General features: G+C 49.3%; 1 protein-coding gene across 1 annotated transcript; it reads right to left on the bottom strand.

The window, feature by feature from the left end:
- Positions 1–13,141: 13,141 nt before the first annotated feature.
- CIMIP1 (ciliary microtubule inner protein 1) lies at positions 13,142–22,832 on the bottom strand. The gene is made up of 4 exons (XM_082428352.1): positions 22,677–22,832; positions 20,615–20,696; positions 19,089–19,190; positions 13,142–13,559 (listed from the first exon to the last, which is right to left on the bottom strand). Exons 1-4 carry the CDS (start codon positions 22,742–22,744, stop codon positions 13,398–13,400), a joined length of 414 nt encoding a protein of 137 aa, XP_082284478.1. The 5' UTR covers positions 22,745–22,832; the 3' UTR covers positions 13,142–13,397.
- Positions 22,833–23,316: the final 484 nt, after the last annotated feature.

A 23,316-nucleotide genomic window follows, 5' to 3' on the forward strand; every position in this document is an offset into this window, starting at 1 on the left:
AAAACAAAAAGCGGTGATGATCGTGGAAGGAGCCCTTGGCTTTCCCTCCCCAGGGAGAGCGGCTGAGCTTTATATTTGCACTGTCCTCTCCCGGGTCTGGGAAGAGAACTTTCCTCCCTCTGGTGGGTGGGGGCCGGCCGTGACACTTTGTCTTAGATGCGTGCCCACCCTCCCTCCCTCTCTCCTTCCCTCCTACCCTCCCTCCCTCCTTCCCTCACTCCTTCCTTCCCTCCCTCCCTCCCGCCCTCCCTCCTTCCCTCCCTCCCTCCCTCCTTCCCTCCTACCCTCCCTCCCTCCCAAGCACGGGGTGGCGGTGGCAGTCCCGCCTCCCAGCCCTGGGCCCTGCAATTGCACCGCATGGCCGGGCAGTGGGGCTCACAGACTGCCTGGGGGATGGAGCCGGGCTTGTGACAGCCCCTCTTCCATTTCTGTGTCAAAGGGAGGAGGTAATGGGGTGTGAACAGGGCCCAGCTAGGGAGGGGTCTGCACTTGCTGTGCTTTCACAGAGTTTCCTCCCCAGGGTGGGGACTACCACCTGGCCCAGGGTCCCCGGCTTCTCCGGGGGGCAGGGAAAGTGCCTCTTAGGGAAGCCCATCCTGTCGGACCCCAGGCAGCAGGGGAGGGTGCTGGGCCCAGGGGCCTCCTGGTCCCCAGGTGAGGGCACAGGCACCTCCTGCTGCTGCCTCCCGAGGCGGGTGGAGGGGGTGCCAGGAGTCGGAAGGGTGACAGGTGACGGTCCAGGCAGGTAGGGGCCCTGGCTGGTGCCCTCTTGCCTGTGCCGGGCTCTGCAAGCCAGACAGATGGGGGAGGAGACGGCGGCCGGGGGAGAGACAACGGATGGCAGGGGCCGCTGGGTGGGTGGTGGCAACGGCTGTGTTTTCCGCGGGTGTCTGGCTGGTGACCTTTTGGAGGAATAGATTCAGAAATGACTGCTATTTGTCGAGGCCCAGTTCAGAGACATCCTCGGCGTTAAATGTCAGGCCCCCACTGTCACCAGGAAGCAGGAAGTGCATCCCAGCAGGACGCAGGCTGGCTGACACCTGACAGGGTGGATGGACGCCCCGCCGGCCCAGGGGTGGGGGTTTGAGGTGCCTCTGGGGGATTTGAGGAGAGCGTGGGATGTGAGTGTCTGGAGGACCCAGGAAGAGTCGGGCTCATTGCTCTGCTTTGCAGGAAGCTGGCCTGCCCGGTGTCGGGGGGTGTCTCCAAGGGTACCCTGGTGACAGCTGCTCCCCCCCGCAAAAGAGCCCCTCCTGCATGTCACCCCAGCAGGTCTCCTCGGCGTCCTCTGAGCGGAGCTACGTGCCCCCGTTTTGTAGTCAGGAAGCTGGGACTCAGGGACCCCAGGGGGGCTGCCCCTGCTCGTGGCTGATATGCCGAGGATCGGGGACCCTCGACATTGGACTCAGCTGCCCTTTCGGGGCTCCGACTTCCCAGGGGAAGGTTCTGGTCTCTAGTGATGAGACCAGCTCAGCCCGGGCCCAGCGGTGCCCCCCGGCCCCCCACGGCTTCTGGCCTCTGAGCTCAGGGCTGAGCCCTTTGTGGGGATGGGCCCCCTGCCTCTTCTCTCCCTGTGAGCCACCTGTGTGCTCGGGAGACAGACGACAGCTCTGTCACTTCCTGGCTGCCTGACGGGGGCCCCAGCGGGCGCTCCTCCCACCCCAAGTCTCAGTTCCCCATCTGTAAAGTGGGGGGATCTGCAGATCTGCCCCGCAGGTGCCGGGAAGGAGAAGCAGGGCCTGGCGCTCCCACTGCGCTCAGATGCTCCCCCGTCTCTTCCAGGAGCTTTTGCTCTTTTCTCCTGGGCAGGGACTGGGGGTAACCTGCAGATTCCAAGCCTGACTCTGAACACTCTCCCGTGCGGGGGCAGGACTCTCCCAGGAGAGCCGCTTTCCCCGGGGAAGCCTGGCTGGTTCCAGGGTCATTTCTGGGAACAGGGACCTGGTCTCCATCCCGGTGGTGTGTCCTAGCTGGCCCTGTGCTGAGCTTGTTCCTGGCCTTGCTTGTGCAATTCAGCCACAAGGCCACGGGCGTGAGCCGCCCTGGGGTGCTGGTGCTGGGGGTCAACTGGTGCCGTGGCCAGTAGCGGGCTGTGGCTTTACGTGATGGCGGGAGGCTGTGGGCTTTGAACCAGAGCCCTGGGCGGTGGCTGACTATTGAGCTTTGCTGGGCGTCAGGGGCCACACCTGGAGCGCCAGGTAACTGCAGGTGACACGTGGGGCTTCCTCAGCAGGTTAGAGCCGAGACTCCCAGAGTCCTCTGTACACCCAGGGGTGTACAGAGGTGCTGCCCCCCCATAGCCGGCTCTACTGGGCTCTGTGCCCGCTGTGGGGACTTGACCTCGTCTGTACTAAGGGGGAGGCACAGGATTAGCTCCTGTAATCCCCGGCCTGCTGTTGGCCATGGATGCTGACAGGGTCTGGGCTGAAACTGCAAGACCTGTTCAACGGGCCAGGTATGCGGGGCCTGGCTGGGCTTGGCTTGGGGTTGAGGGGGGCTCTGAAAGGCCATTCTGGCGGGGCACAGGCCTTTCCTGGGCTCCCTCCTAGGTGTCTGCAAGCCCACGGAGGGGAGGTGGGCACCAGCAGCTTCTCCAAGGGCTTAATAACAGACCAACGCATTCGGATTCTTGCTGAAAAACATTAGAGAAGTGTTTGCCCTCCGCAATTCCACGTCTGGTTTCCTGACTCTAAGCCTGAGAACAGTTTGCTCTGGGTGGGTAATGTTCCAGTCCTCCGTTTCATTTCCCATGTCTCAGTGTCCACAGGAGCAGCTTTGGACCCTCTGCTCCCTGTGCTGGGTGGGGCTGAAGTTAGGAATTGCAGGTACTCCCCTCTTGGTCTCCAGAGGGGACCCTGAGCCGGGATAAGGCAGCTCTGTTTGCACAAGAAAGAAGTTGTAATAAGCAACTGTGATCCACCTCCTGTGCGTTGATTTTCTTAAATGGCACCTGAACCCCACATCCCGGGATATGGAGGGCTGGAGCCACAGACTCGCCCATCTGGAGGTTTGCCACCTGAAGCCAAGCTCTGGGCCAGTGTTTCAAAGGTTTGGCAGGAAATTAAATGTATCCAATGGAATTTTGCATTTATTATTTACTTTCAAACTTTTAAATACTGAAGTCTAGCATAATACAGGAACATGCACACATCATAAATGTTCAGCTGGATGCGTCTTCACCGATGGAACATGCCTGTGTCACCGGCATCCAGAGTGAGACCTAGAATGTGACCTCCCCACTCCGTCCCTGCCCTGAAAAGATCCCACCGTCCTGACTTCTCTCGGCATCCATCCGGCTTGTCTGTTTCTGCACTTTTTGTAAATGGAATCATACAGCACGTTCTCTTTTGTGTCTGGCTTCTTTGGCCCAGCATCCTGCGGGTTTATTTTTATCTCTGACCCCACCAGAACAGTCTTCCTGAGGCCGGGAAAGATTCCGCTAAGCAGGTCCATGGGGTAGTGATGGCTGACAGAGGTAATGACCAGATACCCACCATGGGTGATTGAGATCTGACACGGCAAACTGACAGCTCAAGGGCGGATCGTACTTAACTTGCCCTCTGCAGCGGGTAATATATGTTTCCATACATATATCAGATGTAGAAAGAACATATAAAAGAATAATTTCATGCACATTACCCAGAATCGACAACTTAATAAACTTCCGGTCATTTTAAAAAATTGAGCTGAAATTCACATTGCACAAAAAGAACCATCTACAGTGTATAGTTCAGTGTTGTTTTGTATATTCACAATGTCGTGCAACCATCAGCTCTATCTGGTTCCAAAACGTTTTCATTGCCCCAAAAGGAAACCCCGTACCCATTAGCAGCCAATCCCCGGACCCCCTTCCTCCAGCCCCCAGTAGCCACAAATCTACTTTCTATGTCTATGAATTTGCCTGATCTGGACATTTCAGACAAATGGGACCATACAATAGGCGACCTTCTGTGTCTGGCTTTTTTCGGTCAGCATCACGTTTCTGAAGTTCTTCCATGTTGTAGCATGTCTCAGTACTTCCTTCCTTTTTACGTCATTTTTTTCTTTAAAGCAGAGGAAGCAGCTTTTATTGATGAGTTATCTCCAGAAACCAAAAAGACCGTGTGCCCATTTTCAGTTACCCACTATCCCTCCAGGATCTCACGGCTCCTCTTGGGGAGAAGATACAAACTGCCTTTTGGTTTTCCAAAGCCCCAGTCCTCTGATGAGGTTTCCTCTCTTTGTACATAAACGAAGAAAATGAAGCCATCACAGCTTTTCCATCAACATCTGATTTAAGGATGGGCCTCTATCCTGAGATGACATCTTCTCTTTCTCAGCATTAAATTGTTCTTTTATAACTGTGATACTAAATGGTGTAGTCCAGGGGTAGGCAAACTTTTTCCGTAAAAGGATGGATAGCAAATATTTCAGCTTTGTGGGACATACAGTCTCCGTGGCAATGACTCCGCTCTGCCACGTGGAAAGCCGTTTTATCAATGTGCAAACGAATGAGGGAGCTGTGTGCCAATAAAACTTTATTAATAAAAGAGGTGGCAGGCCAGATTTGGGCCCCCCTCATTTAATAGATAGTGGCAGTGTTTATACATATTTTAAATGTTCTTAACTTGTAAAAATAAAAACTTCGCAAGGGTAGAGGTGCTAGTCCCTGCACTAGACATGATTAACGGTAATTAAGACTCCTTGCCCCTTGAAGTTCAGCACGATTGCGTGACTTGCTTTGGGCAATGAGATGTGAACAGAAGACACATGTTCCCCCCCACCGCGCCCCCCCAGGATGAAGCATTTCCAGGCCAGTGTGCATGGACCACAATAACGTTTGTCATGGACCACGCTGTCTACCATCACTGTCACTGCCACAAAAGGCGAACATCATGGTGTTCGAGGCCTGTTCTTTTACAGAGATGCTGGTGATGGCGGAGGTGAAGTAGAGAGTTACACTGACCCATATGCTGAAGGATTGTTGGGTTGGGGGAGACAGGGGAAGCCAAGATCCCCGGCGGCAGGGAATGCCCTGGTCACTGAGTCTCATGGGAACACTGAGGAGGGGCAGAGGTTTATGGGGGGTGGGGTGGGGAGGAGACAGCTGGAATCAAGAATTTAATTTCTGAATGTCAAGTTAGATGCCTTTTAGACATCCAAATGGAGATGTCAGAAAAGCAGTTGGAAGTAGGAGTTAATTTTAGAAATTGTAAACTGGGGCTGCTGGCATATTTGGTTTAACTTGCATAGTATTCAACAGTAATTTAAACATTAGAAAAATCAAAAAAAAAAATTTTAAGTGTAAAAATTTGGGAAACTTTACATTATAAAATTCAGGTTGTTCAGACTCCCTTGACTGATTAGAAGGTCTGGCTTTCCTGGCCCGGAGTTCCCCAGGGCGAGGCTCTGCCGGAGCCGAGGGGCAGCTGCTCCTTACACAGGACCTGGGCTCTGCGGTTTGTGGCCCCTTCTCAGAGGGTCCTTGATCCTGAATTTGTATGCCAGTTGCTATTCATCATTTTGCTCAGGATGCTGTGTTCTGTGTAGTGAAGAGGAACTTTAACTGTGTCTCTACACCCATGTCTCGATCGAAACTGGGAAAACAAAGGATAGTGCAAGAGAGTCAATTTTCAAAGAAATTACGATGATGTATGCTTTTTCTTACCCTTGGTGCATTTCCTTGCGTGTTGGAGGGTAACCCTCGCCACACCAGCCAGCGGATGAACTTGAGCTGTCCTGTGGAGGTACAACCTACACGCCTGAGATCGGGATGGGCCCCAGCACCACATTGGTAGCTCCCTCGGCTTTCTTTGGTGCAAGTGTTTGAACGTGGTCCTATATTTCAGTATAATTGTTTTATAAAAATGAGTGGGGAAACAGGAACTTGCTGAAACCAGGGATGAGAAGTAAAGGTCTCCCCCATTAATGCCATTGCAACCAAGATGGGTATTGTATTAGTTAGTTGTGTTTCCAGAGAAACAGAACCAATAGGAGATCTATCCGCACAGACACACTCAGAAATCATGTTTAATCTGGGCGCCTCTGCGGCTTAGTCAAGTTAACATGCAAAATGAACCATCACAGGTGTCTCAGACACCTGGCCCATCCGTGCCACATGTGCCACCGTGGCACGTCCCTGGCCCAAGTGCGGGCTCATGTCACAGGAGGCAAATCTGAAAGCTTTCTATTTAGTCTTGAACAAAACAAAACAAAAGAGCTGGTGTCGAATTTGAAATATGGCACTAAAAAGCACCTCTAAAAGACAAAGGGTAATTAGGGATTTTGTAGAAATGTTTTCACTCTCTAACAAGGAGAACTTTCCTAATGGCAGGTAAAGCGACTGTTGAGAGTTTCAACATCTAACTTTCACACATGTTTTCCGGAAATCTTTGTATTTGGACCTTTGAGGTGCCTGTAACTTTATTAGAGTTTTATATTGTGAAGAATATATTGAGCTGTGAATGATTCAAGGGCTGAGCAGCTGTGACTCCACCTCAAGCAGCGTCTTTCTTCTTTCAGCAAGTATTCAGCACCTATTATGCACTGTGTATTGTTCTAGATGCTGTGTGTGTAATGGTGAGGAGAGCTGGACATGATTCCTGGCCTGCCAGGAATGTCAGGCTCTTAGAGGAGTAGAATACTAGTAAAAATATTACACAAATAAAGGCGGATTTGCTGGGTGACGCGCTGTCGCGAGTGGTGTTTGTCGCCCTGAGAGCGTGGAGGCCGCGATGGGGCAGAGAAGGTCGCTCTGAGGCAGGGCCGCTGGCAGAAGGCGGAAGGTGAGTTGGAGTTGCATAGTGAAAAGCGTGCCCAGGTGTGGGCAGAGGAGGCGAGGGAAGGGTGAGGCTTAAAATGTGTCAGCAGTCAGACATCGAAAAGTGGGGTCCGACTATTACACTGGCGCTTAGTAGAGATCCAATAAATGCAATGAATGTAAGCCCTTATTTTATCCACCCCCACCCCCGCCCCAGTGGCTGTCCAGCCTCTCTTTTCCTATAAGGGACACTAGCCTGGCTCAGCCCTGTCCACGCACCCCTTCTGCAGCCTCTGGCTCCGGGGCTGGTTCACTCCACACCTCTGTGCCTGCCATGCAGCACGTGTTGAGCCCAGATCAACATTCTATATGTATCCTCGTGGGAATGTTATAGTCAGACATCGAGAAGCAAGATTTATTTCCTAATTAAAAGAGAGCTTCCTGTACAGCAAATCAATCAATCACAACCACACACAAACACACAGACAACAGTTGCTTACTTACACTCGTGCCTAATTCCTCTGGGGAACAAGCAAGCCGCTCTCTTCTGATGCCTGGGGTTCCAAAAGCTGTGGCTTAACCAGAAGTCACGGTCTGCCTTTCCTCCAATCAGAAGGCATGCCCCAGAATAGGCAGAACACAGCCTCTTAACCCCACGATTGTGTCCTGAAACGAAAACCCAGTCAGGTAGCCTGCTTGTACTACAATTACGTACAACGAGTGTAAAATCCACACTTATTCTGGGCTCCATTTTTAAAGTTTGAATGAATGGCTCCAGAAAGATATTAAAGTTTTTTTTTTCCCCATGGGGGGATGGGGAAGAGTTTAATTGATTTGTGGGTTTTTGAAGGAGCGCCCAGCTTTCTCTGGCCACAGCCAGCTCTTAAACACGGTAGCTGCTGAGTAAATGTTGTACACTTAATTGAAAAGCCTGAGGACAGTCTCACTTTATGGAAGGAGAATTGTTTTCATTACCAACGACAGCAATACAAGTAGCACCAAGCGCCCTTGGCTGAGCCCCTTGGCCAGGCCAGACGTCTTAAATACTTCATCTTCACCCTGTTTCTGAAACGTCTATTCTTTTGCCGCCAGGGATGGAACAAGCATTTTCCTCCTCTGCCAACCCCTTTCCACCCTAATCCCCGTTAGTCCTTACTCACCTCCCCCCGTGAGCCTGAATCTGTGTCCTCATCTCGCAGCTGAGGGGGCAGGGGTCTGAGTGGTCCACCCACCTGCCCGAGGTCACACGGTCTGAAAGGGGAGTGGTCAGGTTGGAGGGCAGGTCAGCCTGACCCCTGAGCCCGGCTCCTCACGCAGCCCACTGATGCAAGGGAAGCTCTACCTGGCCCTTGGTGGACCTGTAAGGACTGTTTTTACACCGTCGTTGGAGCTAGAGGGATTGTGGATTATTTTTCTGGCTTTGTCCCCCCAAACTTAAAATGACAAGCGTCCCCTGGAATGCTGGACCAGCTTCTGCAATTTTAAGGAAGAGCTTCCTGAAGGATATTTCACGGTATTTCCTTGCAAAAGAGGTCTGCTCCGTATGGTGACATCAGTGTGCCTTGAGGGAATGTCCCTGAATCCCGGAACTCTGCAGAGCCTCTGGGGAATTCTCTAGGCTCTCCTGAAAATGGGGTGATCGGGTGGCTTTGCTCTTTATTAGCTATTATAGCCTGTATTTGTTATCTGCTTCTGCGTAACAAATTAACCCCAAACTTAGTGGCTTAAAACAGCATTTGTGATCCCCCAGCTCCTGTGGGTCAGGAGCCCAGGTGCAGCCTAGCTGGGTCCTCTGGGTCGGGGTCTCTCCCAGGCTGGGACCATCGCAAGGCTCTGCCGGGAAAGATCGGCTTCCGGGCTTGTTCACATGATCACCAGCAGGACTCAGTTCCTTGTTGGATTAAGGCCTCCTGAGCTGTTGGACAGTGGGTTCCCTCAGTCCAGGGTCCACTGGGTGGGTACCTGGGTGTGTTTGAACATGTAAGAGCCAAGAGTTGTGTCCTCCACTAGTTTTATTTCATTCAGTCATGTCATTTTCTTGAAATTCAAGCACCGGAGTTTCTACCTTGTCTTAGACAGAGCTGTGCTTGTGACAGCATCCATCCCGAGTCCTTGGCCCGATTACGTTTTGCTTCATTCCCGAGGTCACTCATTTAGACCGAGGCCCGTTTGGACGTTCATTGCTGTGATGTATTTCAGCATCGTGAACCCAGGTTCACCAGCCTCGTCTCGACCTTGGAAATGTTGTGGCATTTCACAGTGTGTGGTGACATTTGTGAGCACATTTGGACACCCACAAAGAGGTTGATTTCCATAGATTAAATGTCAAGTTTGAGACGGTCCAGGGTGATGGAATCCTCCAGTGCTGTCCACTCCCATTCTCAGCGGTGGCCTTTGACTGGACATTTGTGCTCTATTATGAGCCCACGAGTGCAGCCCAGATTACTTGGGTCATCTGAGTCCAGGGGCATTGGTGTGGTGCGGAGGCTCCTGGCAGTGTAATTGGAGACCTGCAGAAATGTTGTCTCATTTTTATTTTTTTAAATAAAACACGTACATGGTTAGTGAATAAATTATCGGAGGCAGAAAAAAATCCCATCAACTGAGGTTTCTGAGATGTTGGTTAGTTTATAAAACCATCTGTGTGTTGACCAGAGCAAAAGGGTAAAAAAGAATCTGTGCTTCAATGTTTTAAGTAGAAGTAGTTTTACGGGGCATTAAACACATGAACATAAACTTGGAGTAAGTGTCATCTCAATTAAGGGGTGGCAAAAAGCACCAAATAGTTTCCTAGAAGTTTAAATGTATTTGTGTTCTCACTGTCTAAAGGATTTGTGTGTCTTCAGATTTTGATCTGACTCCCTCTCTCTCTCTTTTTAAAGAAATCTTAGAATTTATAGTCACCATGCTGTACATTACATCCCCAGAGTTCATTTATCTTATCCCTGGAAGTTTGTACCTTTTGAATCCCTTCACCCATTTTCCCCACCCACACCTCTGACAACCATCGATTTGTTCTGTTTCTATGAGTTTTTTTTTTTTAGATTCCACATAGAAGTGAAATCATAGAGTGTTTGTCTTTCTCTCTCTGACTCACTTCACCTAGAATCGTGTCCTCACCGTCCGTCCGTGTCATTGCGCTGGCAGGATTTCCTTCCTTTTTATGGCTGAATGATATTTCATTGTATACAAATATACCACATTTTCTTTATCCACTCATCCGTCAATGGGCACTTAGGTTGTTTCCACCTCTTGGATACTGTACGAAATGCTACAATGAACATGGGGCTGCAGATATCTCTTCGAGACAGAGATTTCATTTCCTTCAGATAAATACCCAGACGTGGAACTGCTGGATCATATGATAGTTCTATTTAAAATTTTTGGAGGAACCTCCGTTACTGTTTTCTATACAGGTTGCGGCAACTTACAGTCCCACCAACAGTGCACAGGGTTGATCTGGGTCTCTTGAATTTTTATTCTCCCAAGGACCTGAAGTTAAGTAGATCTAAGTATGGCTGTACCCATTTCCTCCACTGGTCTACGGTGGGTACCAGGGCCGGGACAGCCCTGAAAACCTTTACAACCCGGACTTCTAGCCTTTCTGAAGTTTCAGCTGTTCGTACTGCGGTGTGGCCCGCTCTGCTGCTCTGGGTCATTTCCCTTGACGGCCGTGACCTAGAGCCAGGATGCTGACCAACACAGACCAGCCAGTTAAAATCAGAATTAAAGTCGACCCACCAGCAAGTTTCAGGAGAGTCCAACTGGGCATGTTGAATTCCCGTCCAGGCTTGGGGTCCAGACAGTCAAGGGAGCCCATCTTCTTTGCTAGACATTTTTGTTGCCAAACTGTTGTAGAAGATGATTCTCACATTCATTTTATGATCAGGAATTAGAACAAAAAGCAGCACCTGACGTTGGAGTTGTGTCCCAGGCCAAGGTGTGTGCTGCCTCATGCCTAGCACACAGAAATTCAACCCTGGCGGGGTCGAGGCAAAGCTTGAAGACAGAAGATTCTGGCTGCTCCGCTCAACCACAGTGGCGGCGTCTGATCACAACAAGGGACGTGGGTTTCTTCAAGGGTAGATGCCTCGCCTGCAGCGATGACCGAGATGCCAAAACATTAGGATTTAAGTGGGACGAGTCTGGCCAAGCATCCCGTTGTTTAGTCTATATCAGGCTAAACATCTGGGTGATTGGAAACATCTTTGGAGTTGAATGAGCCACGTGACCTGGTCTCATGCAGACACAGCCTGAGTCAAGACCAATGAAGGACACGTGCTCAGAGGAGGGTATTTTCTGAACGGGGGAGAGGGAGGCAGCAAAATGTATTCAATACTCTGCTCTTCTCCTGCACAGCCGTAACCAAGGACCACAAACCGGGCAGCTTAAGTAACAGAAGCTGGTTCTCTCACAGTTCTGGGGGCTGGCAGTCTGATGTCAAGGTGTCTGCAGGGCCGTGCTCCCTCTGCAGCCTGTAGGGTAGAATCCTTCCTTGCCTCTTCCTGGCTCCTGGTGGTTTGCTGGCAGTTCTTGGCATTCCTTGGCTTGTAGATACATCACTCCAATTTCTGCCTCTGTGGTCACGTGGCTTCTCCCCTGTGTGTCTGTGTCTTCACGTGGCTTTGTCCTCCCCGTGTCTCTCCTCTTCTTACAAGGACACCAGTCACATTGGATTAACCCCACACCCCCACTCCAGTATGACCTCATCTTAACTCATTCCCTCTGCAATCACCCTATTTGTAAATCAGGCCACATTCACAGGTGCTGGACGATAGGACTTTGACAGATCTTTTTTGGGGGGACACAGTTTAGCCCATAATACCTTGGTCCTCTTTTTTCTCAGGACCTAAAGAGCTGTGACATTTCTCCTTTAAATGTGTGGTCTGTGGGTGGCAGGTGGGATGTGAGCATGACGACCGTGGGATTTCCTGGTGGCCGTGGCCCACGTGACCCATGTGGCAGGTGATGAGTGTAGGCACCGCACTCAGAGGGAATGATGAGGCCTCTTGAAGGGCTGTTTCTCTCCTGTTCCAGCTCTTCCAGGCTGGGCAGCCCGTGAGAACCTGAGTTTCCAGCTCTGGGCTGGAGGAGAGCCCTGTGGGGCAGAGAACCGACGAGGTGGCTGGGAGGAGATTTTGCTCTGTGGCTCTGTTCTCAGCGCCCGACTGGCTGGCTCTGGAGCTGTTGGCGTTCAGCACCCCCTACCCCCGGGTGAGAAGACCAATCTCTCAAAGCACATCCTGCAGGCTTTATAGAGAACCACATCCCTGAACAAGAGAAGCTCTTCAGCCAGGGGCCTCTGGGATTTGGACACTGAGCCCAGAACTTGCAGGGGATGGCCCAGACTCAGGAGGAATTCTGTCCCCCAGCATTTGGTGCCCCCAAAGTCATGGAGTCCCTGTAGAAGTGTGCTAGGGGAGGCCAGCGTCCAGGGTCGGGGGAAGGTTCTAGATGAGGGATTCTTGGATTGGTAAAGCGCTCCCACCCACACCTGGACAGACAGGTGAGCAGGAAAGGTTTGGATGGGTGGGACTTGTAGGCGGATTCCATGGGATACAAGCGCCTCCAGCCCCCTCACTCAAGCAAACCCAGGGAGGAACCCATCCCGTGAACAGTGACACTGGACCAACCAGAGGGAGGAAGGAACGTGACCCCGTGGAGGGCAGGTAACTGACATGGCTGCCCCCCACCTCTGCCCACGCCAGGTGTGAAGGAGGCGCCACCGCTGCTACTCAGAAACGAAACACCGACCCGCCTTCCCAGGCCACCTACAAACTCTCCGCTTTCCTACTGCCTGGGGTCCGGTTGGCGGGGCCTCAGGGCCTGCTGGCTCTTCCTTGCTGCCCTCTTTCACCAACTGGACACCGCACTCTCCACCCCCAGCCCCATTTGTACGAGGTGAAGCAAAGCCTCAGGGACAAGCAGGGACCGGAAATCAAATGTTGACCAAGGGATTAATGTCAAACGTCCACGGGGGACGGATGAGGACCTCGTTGCCCAGCTCAGCTGCTGTCTGCGTGGTGATGGGGGTCGGGGGGGTGGGTGGACCAGGTAATCGGGGAAGGTTTCCTACAGAGCGCTTAGGAAACCCATCCTCTCCAGGAAATCTGCATCAATGGCACATCTTGTGCTCTTTTTTGCTTTAAAGCTGTTGACGTATTGCAGGTATCCTGGGGAAGGAGTGTCGAGGGACGCTCAAAGCGCTTTATTCCTCCTGAAAAGCAGGCCCAGGGGTATTTGGGTACAGAAACACCTGGCCAACAACCTCATTACAGCAAGGATGCTGAGAAGGGGGATTGAAGGTGACACTAAAGGGTTTAGACAAATATTTAAAAATGAAATCACATTGTGTTTTTAAAAGCTATACCTAGAAATTCCCATGGTATTAAAAAAAAATCAGAGAGTCTATTTTGCTTTATTCATTGCATTAGCCAAGAATGAATATGTTACAAGAATGTTCTGGAAGGGAGGCATTGAAGAATTGAAAACGTCTAAGGGCTGTTTTGTGTTCTTTGCAACAATATCCCATGAGCGGATGGGGAGGGGAACCCTGTCCTTGGGAGGAGGCCGGGGAACTCTTCCTTTCCTGGGCATGGGCACCGGCACCTGGCGGTCCACCCTTCCTTGCCCCAGGGGCCGGGGTCTCTGTCTGGACTCAGTGGACACCTTGCTTTGGCCAGTTTAGCTCCTTGGCATACGCCCCTTTCCAGCTTCTGATCTCATAATCGTGCTCCAGCCACTTGTTCAGGCCCGGCACCCCGGATCTCCAGCCGATGAAGCCCTGGGTCGTCTTTGGGACTGGGGGGGATGGGAGCACCTGGAATAGAAAGGCAGGGGGTTGAGGCGCCTCGGGCCACAGCAGCACGAGGCGTGTCCACGGAGGCATCAGGATCGGCACGCCTGATGGGGAAAAGACAGAAAGAACCACGGTACCGGCCCCAAAATAGACACACAGGTCAATGGAACAGAACAGAGAGCCCAGAAATGGACCCGCACTTCTATGGGCACTTAATCCATGACAAAGGAGGCAGAATATACAGTGGGGAAAAGGCAGCCTCCTCGATAAATGGTGTTGGGAAAACAGGACAGCGACATGCAAAAGAAGCAAACTGGTCTGCTTCTCACACCATGCACAAAACTAAACTCAAATGGATTAAAGACTTAAAGGTAAGACCTGAAACCATAAAACTGCTAGAAGAAAACATAAGCAGCACACTCTTTGACATTGGTCTTAGCAATATTTTTTTGGATATGTCTCCTCAGGCAAGGGAAAAATAAACAAATGGGACTACATCAAACTAAAAGGCGTCTTCTGCACAGAGAAGGAAACTATCAACAGAACAAAAAGGCCGCCTACTGACTGGGGGAAGATATTTGCAAACGTACGTGATAAAGGGTTAATATCCAAGATATGCAAAGAACTCATACAACTCAGCATCAAAAAAGCAAACAACCTGATTAAAAAATGGGCAGAGGACCTGAATAGACATTTTTCCAAAGAAGATATACAGGTAGTTAACAGTCACGTTAAAAGATGTTCACTGTCACTAATCATGACCCCTGTCAGAGTCGCCATCATCAAAAAGACAACAAATGACAAGTGTTGGCAAGGATGTGGAGAAAAGGGAACCCTCCTGCACTGTTGGAGGGAATGGAAATCGGTGCAGCCACTGTGGAAAACAGTACGGAGGTTTGTCAAAAAATTAAAAATAGAACTATCATACTATCCAGCAATTCCACCCCTGGGTACTTACCTAAAGTAAATGAAAACACTAATTCGAAAAGATATATGCAACTCTATGTTCATTGAACCATTATTTACAATAGCGAAGATAAGGAAGCAACCTAAGTGCCCATCAACAGATGACTGGATAAAGATGTGGTCTATATATACAATGGAATATTACTCAGCCATAAAAATTAATGAAATCTTCCCATTTGTGACAACATAGATGGATCTAGAGGATACTTAAAAGTGAAATAAGTCAGACAGAGAAAGACAAATACTGCATGATTTTACTTACATGTGGAGTCTAAAAAACAAAACAAATGGACAAAAATAAACAGAAACAGAGTCATAGAAACAGAGAACAAACAGGTGGTTGCCAGAGGGGTGGTGGAGGAGGAGAGAAATGGGTGAGAGAGAGTAAGAGGGACAAACTTCCAGCTGCAAAATAAATGAGTCACAGGGATGAAATGTACAGTGTGGGGAATATAGTCAGTAATTATGCAATATCTTTGTATGGTGACAGAGCGTAACTAGACTTATGGTGATCATTTTGAAATGTTTAGAAATATTGAATCACTGCGTTGTATAATAAGAACGAACATAGTGTTGTGGGTCAGTTATACTTCAAAAACAAAGAAACTCGTAGAAAAAGAGGTCAGATTTGCGGTTACCAGAGGCGGGGGCGGGGGAGGGGGAATTGGATGAAGGTGATCAAAAGGTACAGACTTCCAGTTATAAGACAAACAAGTGCTAGGGATGTAACGTACAACAGGATAAATATTATGAGCACTGCTCTACGTTATATATGGAAGCTGGTAAGGCAGTGAATGCTAAGAATTCTCATCACAAGGAGAAAATAATTTTCTTTCTATTTCTTAAATTTTGTATCTATATGAGAAGATGGATGTTGGCTAAACTTATTGTGATCATCATTTCATGGTGTATGTAAGTCAACTCATGAAGCTGCACACCTTATACTTACTTAGTACTGTATGTCAATTATAGCTGCTTAATAAAACTGGAAGCAAAAATTAGAAAGAAAAGACAAAAGAGCCAGGGTCCCTAAGTAAGGTGCACCGAACGTAAGCACGCTCCAATCAGCTGGCCTCAGAGATCACATTTTCCCTGAAAGTAACGATCACCAAACATGTCTCTTTATCTTGTAATGCTTACTTAACACATTTAATTCACGACCCAATGAAACAATTTTTATTTGGTAAAAGAGCGAAAAAGAGAAAAAAGTAAGGTGCAGAAATATCAAATACTACAGTTCACAGTGCCCTTTATAAAATATGTGGCAACATTGTCAGATGGTATCCTGGCAGTTATAGGTTTGATTAGAAGGTTTTATGATACATATGTGTGTACACACACACACACACACACACCCAAACCATAGATGCCACAGGAATGAAAAACAATTGAATTTAATTAAAAACTAGAAGGGAAATGGGATTCTATCTGAAATGAAAAAAATCCCACGATTTTGTTTGTCAATTCCTTGAAATTTGGGAAATTTTTGGAAAGTGAGGCTAAATGTTTATGCAGGTTTCTCCCTTCCATTTGGAATAATCTTCTGTTCTGCTCTTACGGGGGGATTTGAACCAAGACAGCAGTGAGGAGTATTTGTTCCAGCAGAAGAACCGAGATGAAGAGGTTTAGTATGCTTGGGGTTACGAGTTCACGCTTGGCTCAAAGGATCTTTGAGTGAGGCGGTGGCCGGAGGGGACAGTCCTGGTGGACGAAGCCCCTTAACATATATTCTTGATGAGGTATTAAAATTAATCTCTTGAGAGGCCCCATGCAAGGAGGGTCATGAACAAATGCCAGTGGGGCCAGAATTTCCTCCAGCGAGCCAGTTCTCCATGATGCTGAGACCTCGGGAACACACGGACCAGCTTTCAAGTCCATCTCCAACTTGTAAGAGAAATGCAGTCAGAACCCCCCCTGGGATGCCACACTTCACCCACCAGATAAAGAGATGAAAACACCACCGTGAAGGAGCTTATGGGAGAATCTGTTGTTAATTCTCTGTGAAGGGCAGTATTACCGTCATCTACGAAAAATGAAAATGCAAACACTCTTTGACCTGACAATCCATCCTTAGGCATTTATCCTAAGACATCCTAATACCTGCACGCGCACATACCAAGGCCCTATTTGTCATAGCAAATGCCTGGACACAGCCTGCGTGTCCATCCATGGGGGACCCATTCAGCCACAGCCCCTCCGCACCATGGAAAACTACGCAGCAGTTTAAAAGAATGAGGTAGCTCTGTATATTCTCAGATAGGACGCTTTGAAGACAAACTGCTAAGAGAAAAAAAGATGCATAAAAAGATGTAAAATATGGTATAATTTGTGTACTAAGGAAAAAGGGCTAGAGCCCTCCACATCCACTTGGATAGGCACATTGCATCTGGGGAAGGGTGCAGAGATGGGGGCAACAGCTCTCAGGAGTCAGGGGAGGGAAGGAGGCTTTTCACGGCATTGCCCTTTGGGGTGTAGGATGCCTGTTAAACCATAAATGTATTTTTAAAGGGTCTATCCACCTGAAGCGGGGATGGGAAGGAGGAAGACGGGCACCATTTCTTCGGCAAGGAAGGAAGCTCAGAGGGAAACAAGCAAAGTGCCTCTCTCTGCTGGATCCTGAGACTGGCCCTCCACTCCTCCCCCCACCCTCCCCCCACCTTCCACCCCTGCAGGCTGTGACAGGGGTGTGGCTTCCACACCTGGCCTTCTCCTAAGCAGAGGCTCACACAGGGGGAAATCAGGTTCCGTTTTGTTCTGGCCCCAGGACAGTTCCTCTCTTCTCCCCCCCCCAGAAGGGGATGCTGTTCTGATCTCTAGGTGGGAACGCTTCCTTTGAAAAGATGATGATTCTGGTGGCAGCTGCCACTTTGCCTGAGCAGGCACGGGGGCCATTTGTCAGGATGGCAGAGGGAGGGGCCCAGCTTCCCCAGGGACAAGGCACTTACGGGGACGGCTCGTGGCCAGGAGAGACAGCAGGGTCCCTCACCCCTGTGTCCCCTCCTGGGGTGGAGGTGGGGGTAGGGCGGTGGCAGAATTAAAACCCAGCTGTGGAGAACTAGCAGAGCCTCTACCTGCCCCTCTTGCTCTGTCCGCTGGCCAGCCCTAGGCTTCCAGTCGGAGTTTGTGCGGGCAGAGCGGGTTCCGCACGTGTGTGGTTCATTGGAACAACGACTGCATTTCTGGGCACGTCTCCCAATAAACGTACTGACCCGGAGCAAAACACTGTGTCTACAAGGTTGCTCCTTGCAAACTGGGTACAACCTGGACGCCCACAGATAGGGGAAGGGCACACATGTCGTGGTCGACCCATACAATGCAGAAAAGTGCAGTCGTTACCATAATGATGATTTGCAGTGCTACAATTAACTGCTTGGAAAGATATATAGGGTATATTGTTAAGTGAAAAGTGGAGATTACAAAGCAGCCTGTGGAGTTTGGTTTTTAAATATATATATATGCATGTGTGTGTATGTGTGTGTGTTTATTGAAGGAGCAGTCCAAAAATAACATTTAAGAGTATGGCTCTGGAATCGGACCCACTTGACCTTGGGAAAGTTATTCAGCCTTTGTCAGCTTCAGTTTCCTCATCTGCCAAATGGGTTTGATGGCAATTATAGCCACTTTCCAGGGATGTTGTGGAAATAAGGTAACCATATAAAGCACTCAGTATGGGGAGCAACTAAAGGACAGTAATAAAATAAGAGCTAGCATTTATTGGTGGTATATGGAGGCATAGAAAACATCTGGAAGGAACCCCCCAAAATGTTAACCATGGGTCAGGGTACATACGGATGTTTTAATGTATGATTTATATTTTGCTGTATTTCTAGAAAAATCAGTGAGGCTCTATTGTTGTATAATCAGGGGGGAACCCTCTCAACATCTCAGTGGAATGCATTCATTCATTCATTCATTCATTCATTCGGCTAACAGATCGTACCCACTGAGCAGCCACTACGAACAAGCTGGCCACCCCATCAGACCCTGAGGGCGTCAGGAAAACAAAATCCAGAGCCTAACTCCCCCACCCCTGGCCGCCTTCACCCTGAGTTTTCATCCGCTCTCCCCATCAGGACACAGAAATGCCTTCTCCGTAGCTGGGCAGAGAGCAGAACCCAGGATTAAAGTGACACACACATGAGAGGAGACCCAGGGACATACAGAGCTCAGCAACTTCTAGAGGCAGCTACCCTACATCCACAGCTGATGGGTCTCAGGTGGGAACACCATCTAAGTCTTCACCCCTCCGGACAGCCTGATCCCTCACTCAGCAACAAGAGCGATCTCTTAAAAAGGCAATTCTCAACACGCCGTGGCCCTGCTTCCCACTGCAAATCGGGCTCAGATCCCAACTCCTTCCTCTGGCCTCTGAGGTCCCGCCCGTGTAGGGACCAGTAACCCGCTGTGTCTCCCATGTAGGCGCTTGGAAAGGGCTGGAAACCCGCCTCCCCGCAGGCCGGGCGCTGCTGTGTTCTTACCTGTGCAGGTGGCTGGGCCCACCTGCAGCAACAACGGAGAAACACCATCTCCGGTGGGGTTGATTTCTTACTTAGCAAAGCAAGTACTTAAAAGGACTTTGCTAACCTTGATGTATTTCTCCACTGGGGTTACTGGCCGGATGCGGAAGCGCTCCGGAAGCTCGATTTTGGGCTTTGGGGTGGCGGGCTCTTCTTCACACTTGATCAGCTGAAACACAATCCCCAGGGATGGGGCCCCGCAGGCTGAGACCTCGGAAGCTTCCCCTCACTGCCCCCCAAGGACAAGGCACTTTACAGGTAAGGCGGTGCTCAGATCATAGTTAGAAAGGGGCAGAGCGGGGACTGGCCGGCCTGCGTGCGAGCTCAGCCCCAGGCCCTTGCAGACTGCCTGTTTACAGCTCTGCCGAGTGATCTGAGAACACGTCACAGGTTATGAACTCAGACTAAAACATGGCAGCAAGGTTCAGGACCAACCTGTAAACTATGAGGAGAGCCTCCATCCCCCCTTTTAATTTTTAAAGCAATTTTGAACTCTTCAAAAACCCAACTTAATTACACATAAGGAATATTAATATAGACTCTTCTATGCATATTATATTAATAAGGACCCATTTTATGCATACAATTTCAAATTGTGTAACTCTCTAAGTATTAAAAAAAACTCATTAAGAATGGCATAATTTCAGCGCTAGTGGGATGGGGTGAATTACAAAGGGGCTTTACGCTGCCTAGAATCATGAACATTTTGAATTATGCGGCCTTTGTGCGATTCTGCCTCCCTCCAGAGAAATGTGGTTTCCTCATGTTGTGTCCTGGAGATCACGTGGAAGGTTGCAAACCACTGGCCACAATCCCAGTGAAGCTCACACAAGCATTCTGCAGGCCTGTTGGTGTCTTATAAATCCAAGCCACTATTCTAGACTCAGAAGATTTCATTAAAGCATCTGGATTTCTGGACTCTCTTGAACAGTCAGAAAATAAAGCCAGTCTGCTTGCCTGGTAGCCCTCAGCTGGGCTGACGGTGGCTGCCTCTGGATGGGGTCAGTGGTCTCTTTGCTGGTGCCCCCATCCCTCCCTATTAATTATGCCTCGTCCTTTTCCTCGTTTTTGTTTCCTATCTGGTGTAGGAAATACCAAGAGTATTTTCCTAATAATCATGTCGATATTCACTTGGCCTCTCCTCTCTTTCCATCTGAACGTCACAGTCACTCAGTGAGGCAGTGAGGACTATCACCCCATTTTACAGATGGGAATTCCAAGGCCGAGTGGCCCTGGAATCAGCCAGACCAGCATCTCCCCCTGGTGCCTCTCTTTCTGAGCTGTGTGACTTTGCGCTTCTTTGAGCTCAAATTCCTCATTTGGAAAAGGGACATCAAAGAGCACACCCCCCTCCGCACAGGGGTTGTCGTGGGGGTTCAACGAGCTGGTTCGGATGAAGCACCTAGAACGTGCCTGGCACATAACATAGTAAGTGCTCAATAAATTTGTGAATGGGAGGAAACTTCAGATGTCAGCCGTCTTGGCCTATAGCATGCTCTTTAAATTTATTCTTGCAAATTATACACTTCATAACCATTTATTCTTGGAAATGATTGATTCTATAACCTCCGAGCTCATCAAATTTGCATTTACCTCCTCGAGGGGGGTTGTTAAAAATCCCCAGTTCGGGGCCCAGTTTTGCCGTGCTTCGTTTTCAGCCTTCAGGCGGTACTTCCTGAAAAAGAAAGCTCTTACATGCCAGACAACATTTGAAAAGGGTTAAAGTAGCAAACCCTAAGGTGCAATGGGGAGAAGTTTACATTCTTCAGTGCATCTGGACTGAATGATGATTCCGTGTCAGGGAGGGAGCAGGAGTCCCTGTCGCTGGGGACTTCCCACTAATGTAAGGGAGACACATGTCTAAGAGCCAGAGATGCTCGTTGGATGGTACCTCGGGGAGCAGACAGGACTGGGGCTGACTCTGCCCGAGGGGTCATCTAGGAATGGAATCCTTGTTTTGGGGGCCCCTGGACCTATAGTAATGGGGGAGTGTTAAATCATTATGGAGGTACATATAAAGTTCCTTTGTTTTCAGAGCAAGGACCAGGGCAGAGTGAGTGAGGCCCTGGGATGCAAAATTTAAGGAGGCGCCCACTCTCAGTTTCCTGCAAGTGCAGGGCCAGCACCTGCATGACCTTGAGATGGAGCCCCCCCCACAACTATTGCACTCCAGACGTGCTCCTCACTCATCCCACCCTAATCCTGGCCCTGCTTTTCCTCCACGTTGAATATAATTTATACATAACTACCTAGGAGCTGAACTGAGTTGCAGTTGAAGAGCGGGTGTGTCACATTTTGCAAAAATCTGATTAAACATTTATTCATTTTGATTTTCAAGTTTTTTTTCCTATTTTGGAATCAATATCTGCACCCCAAGCCCCCTCTGATGTCTCAACAGTTTCAGGGGCCCTGGCCAGGCTCTTTCCCTGGGCACTGAGCATCTAAAGCAGAGTCTTATTTCCAAGGGAGCTGTAACATGAGACAAAAATATGAGCCATATATGTAATTTAAAATTTTCTAGAGCCACATTTTTAAAAAAGTAAAAATCAACAGGTGAACTTAATTTTGGTATCACTTTTTAGGGGCATGAAGTTTTCAAAATCTAGTATTTTACATTTACTGCTCACCCCAATTTGGAATAATCACATTTCAAATGTTCAATAGCCACTTTGGACATGGGACACAACAGTCTAAGGGCTTAATTGGCTCTGTTCACACAGGAGGGGCCATCTGATTTGGGTCTTGAAGGATGAGTAGGAGTTTGTTTGGTGGGGGAAGAGAGAAAAGGGCATTCTAGGCAGAGGGAACAGACCTTCTAATACCCTGCTAGGTAGTATTTCCTATCGTGGGTACTTGGATAAAAATAAAGATTTAAAAAATAATAATAGCATGTATTTATTGCAAGTAATACTGGTTTTCCATTTTCAAGAGTGATATAAAGTTTCCTATAAAAATAAGTTCATTAAGTGAAACAAAGCTAATTTAAAGAAAAATATGAAGTGACTATTACAGGGTTTTCAAGGAAATGGTAAAAGTCATAGAGATGACAATAGGATAACTGAAGTTTAAGAGGTAAGCCATGACGGTTTGTTGTTGCTAATATTTACTTACTTGCATCTAAATTAGTAACTTCCCATACTGGTTAAAACTTCAAAGAGATGGGATACTATTTAGCAATGGGATAGAATGCCAAATAAAAACATCCACTACAGATGTCTGCTGAACATAAATCTTTTAGAAAATGGATCTATTCTTTAAATTAAAACTTCTTGTTCAAAAACCAGGACAATCAAGAGAGAATGTGAAGTGCTCTCATTCGAACTGAACAAACATTAAGATTTTTTTAATCATTTGGTAAATATTAAAAATAAGCACACATCAGTCGTATCTCAACAAGCAAAGCTTTGCAGTGGGTTGTAAAGCCAGATGCAAAATCTTTCACGCCTCTGTGGTGTGCCTAAGAGAAGAGAAAGAAAGGCTCTTTCGTCCCTAACACTGCCTCCTTTCCGCAAGGCCCCCGACCACCTCCAGGGCACGCCCTTCGCGCCCAGAGGTCGACCACCTCCAGGACTTGGTGGGGAAACTGAGGCCGCCAGGTTGAACACTTCAGGTGGGAACAGCCCAGCCCACTGGGTTACCGGTTCCCGGGCGTTACCAGATCTCGTCCTGGGCCACAAGGTTCATGCGCTCGGCCGCGGCCCTGCTGATGGGCTTCTGCGCCATGGGGCCTGGGGTCTTGGAGCGCCCGGCACGCTCGGGCCCTGGGCTCAGCGTCTCACGTCGCCTAGGAGACCGGTTGCCAAGCAACGCAGGACGCGGAGGCGGAGACGGCGCAGCACCTGGCGAGGTTGTGGCCGCCTGGCTTTGCGGCTTCCGTGCACCCACTGCCAACCTCAGTCCGCAGCTGCGCTCTTCGCCCCCCTCCCTGCCCACCTGCCTGGCTCGCGGGTGCAGCAGCCCTTCTCTGGGGAAAACCTTGGTGAAACCTCAAGACCTTACATTCCCTCCTCCCTTTAAAATTTAGACCTGTCATGCAAGTATACAGGCCAAGTGTACCAACCCTAAGCGTACCGAGCTTAATGGATTCCGTCATAGAGACCCCTGTAACCACCGCCTGGATTACGAAATAGGTCACTCGACGCCCCGCCCCCCAGCCCCCTTCGACTTTTCTCGGCAGAGATTTGTTTCATCACAATTTGAACTTTGTGTAAGTGGAATCATCCTGGCGTCGTTTTTGCCTGGCTTCCTTGGTCCAGTGTTACGTTTGAGAGGTTCATCCAATGTCGCTGCGAGTA

This window comes from Balaenoptera physalus (genome assembly GCF_965194825.1).
Source record: "Balaenoptera physalus genome assembly, chromosome: 16".
Classification (NCBI taxonomy): Eukaryota; Metazoa; Chordata; class Mammalia; order Artiodactyla; family Balaenopteridae; genus Balaenoptera; species Balaenoptera physalus.

Bases quoted from the DNA above. Each gene is read 5' to 3' on its own strand.
- CIMIP1 (XM_082428352.1), bottom strand. From the start codon at position 22,744: ATGGCGCAGAAGCCCATCAGCAGGGCCGCGGCCGAGCGCATGAACCTT. The intron at 20,697-22,676 runs GTAACGCCCGGG...TTTCTTTTTCAG, and splicing joins GTGGCCCAGGACGAGATCTG to GAAGTACCGCCTGAAGGCTG. The intron at 19,191-20,614 runs GTAAATGCAAAT...ATTGTGTTTCAG, and splicing joins TAACAACCCCCCTCGAGGAG to CTGATCAAGTGTGAAGAAGA.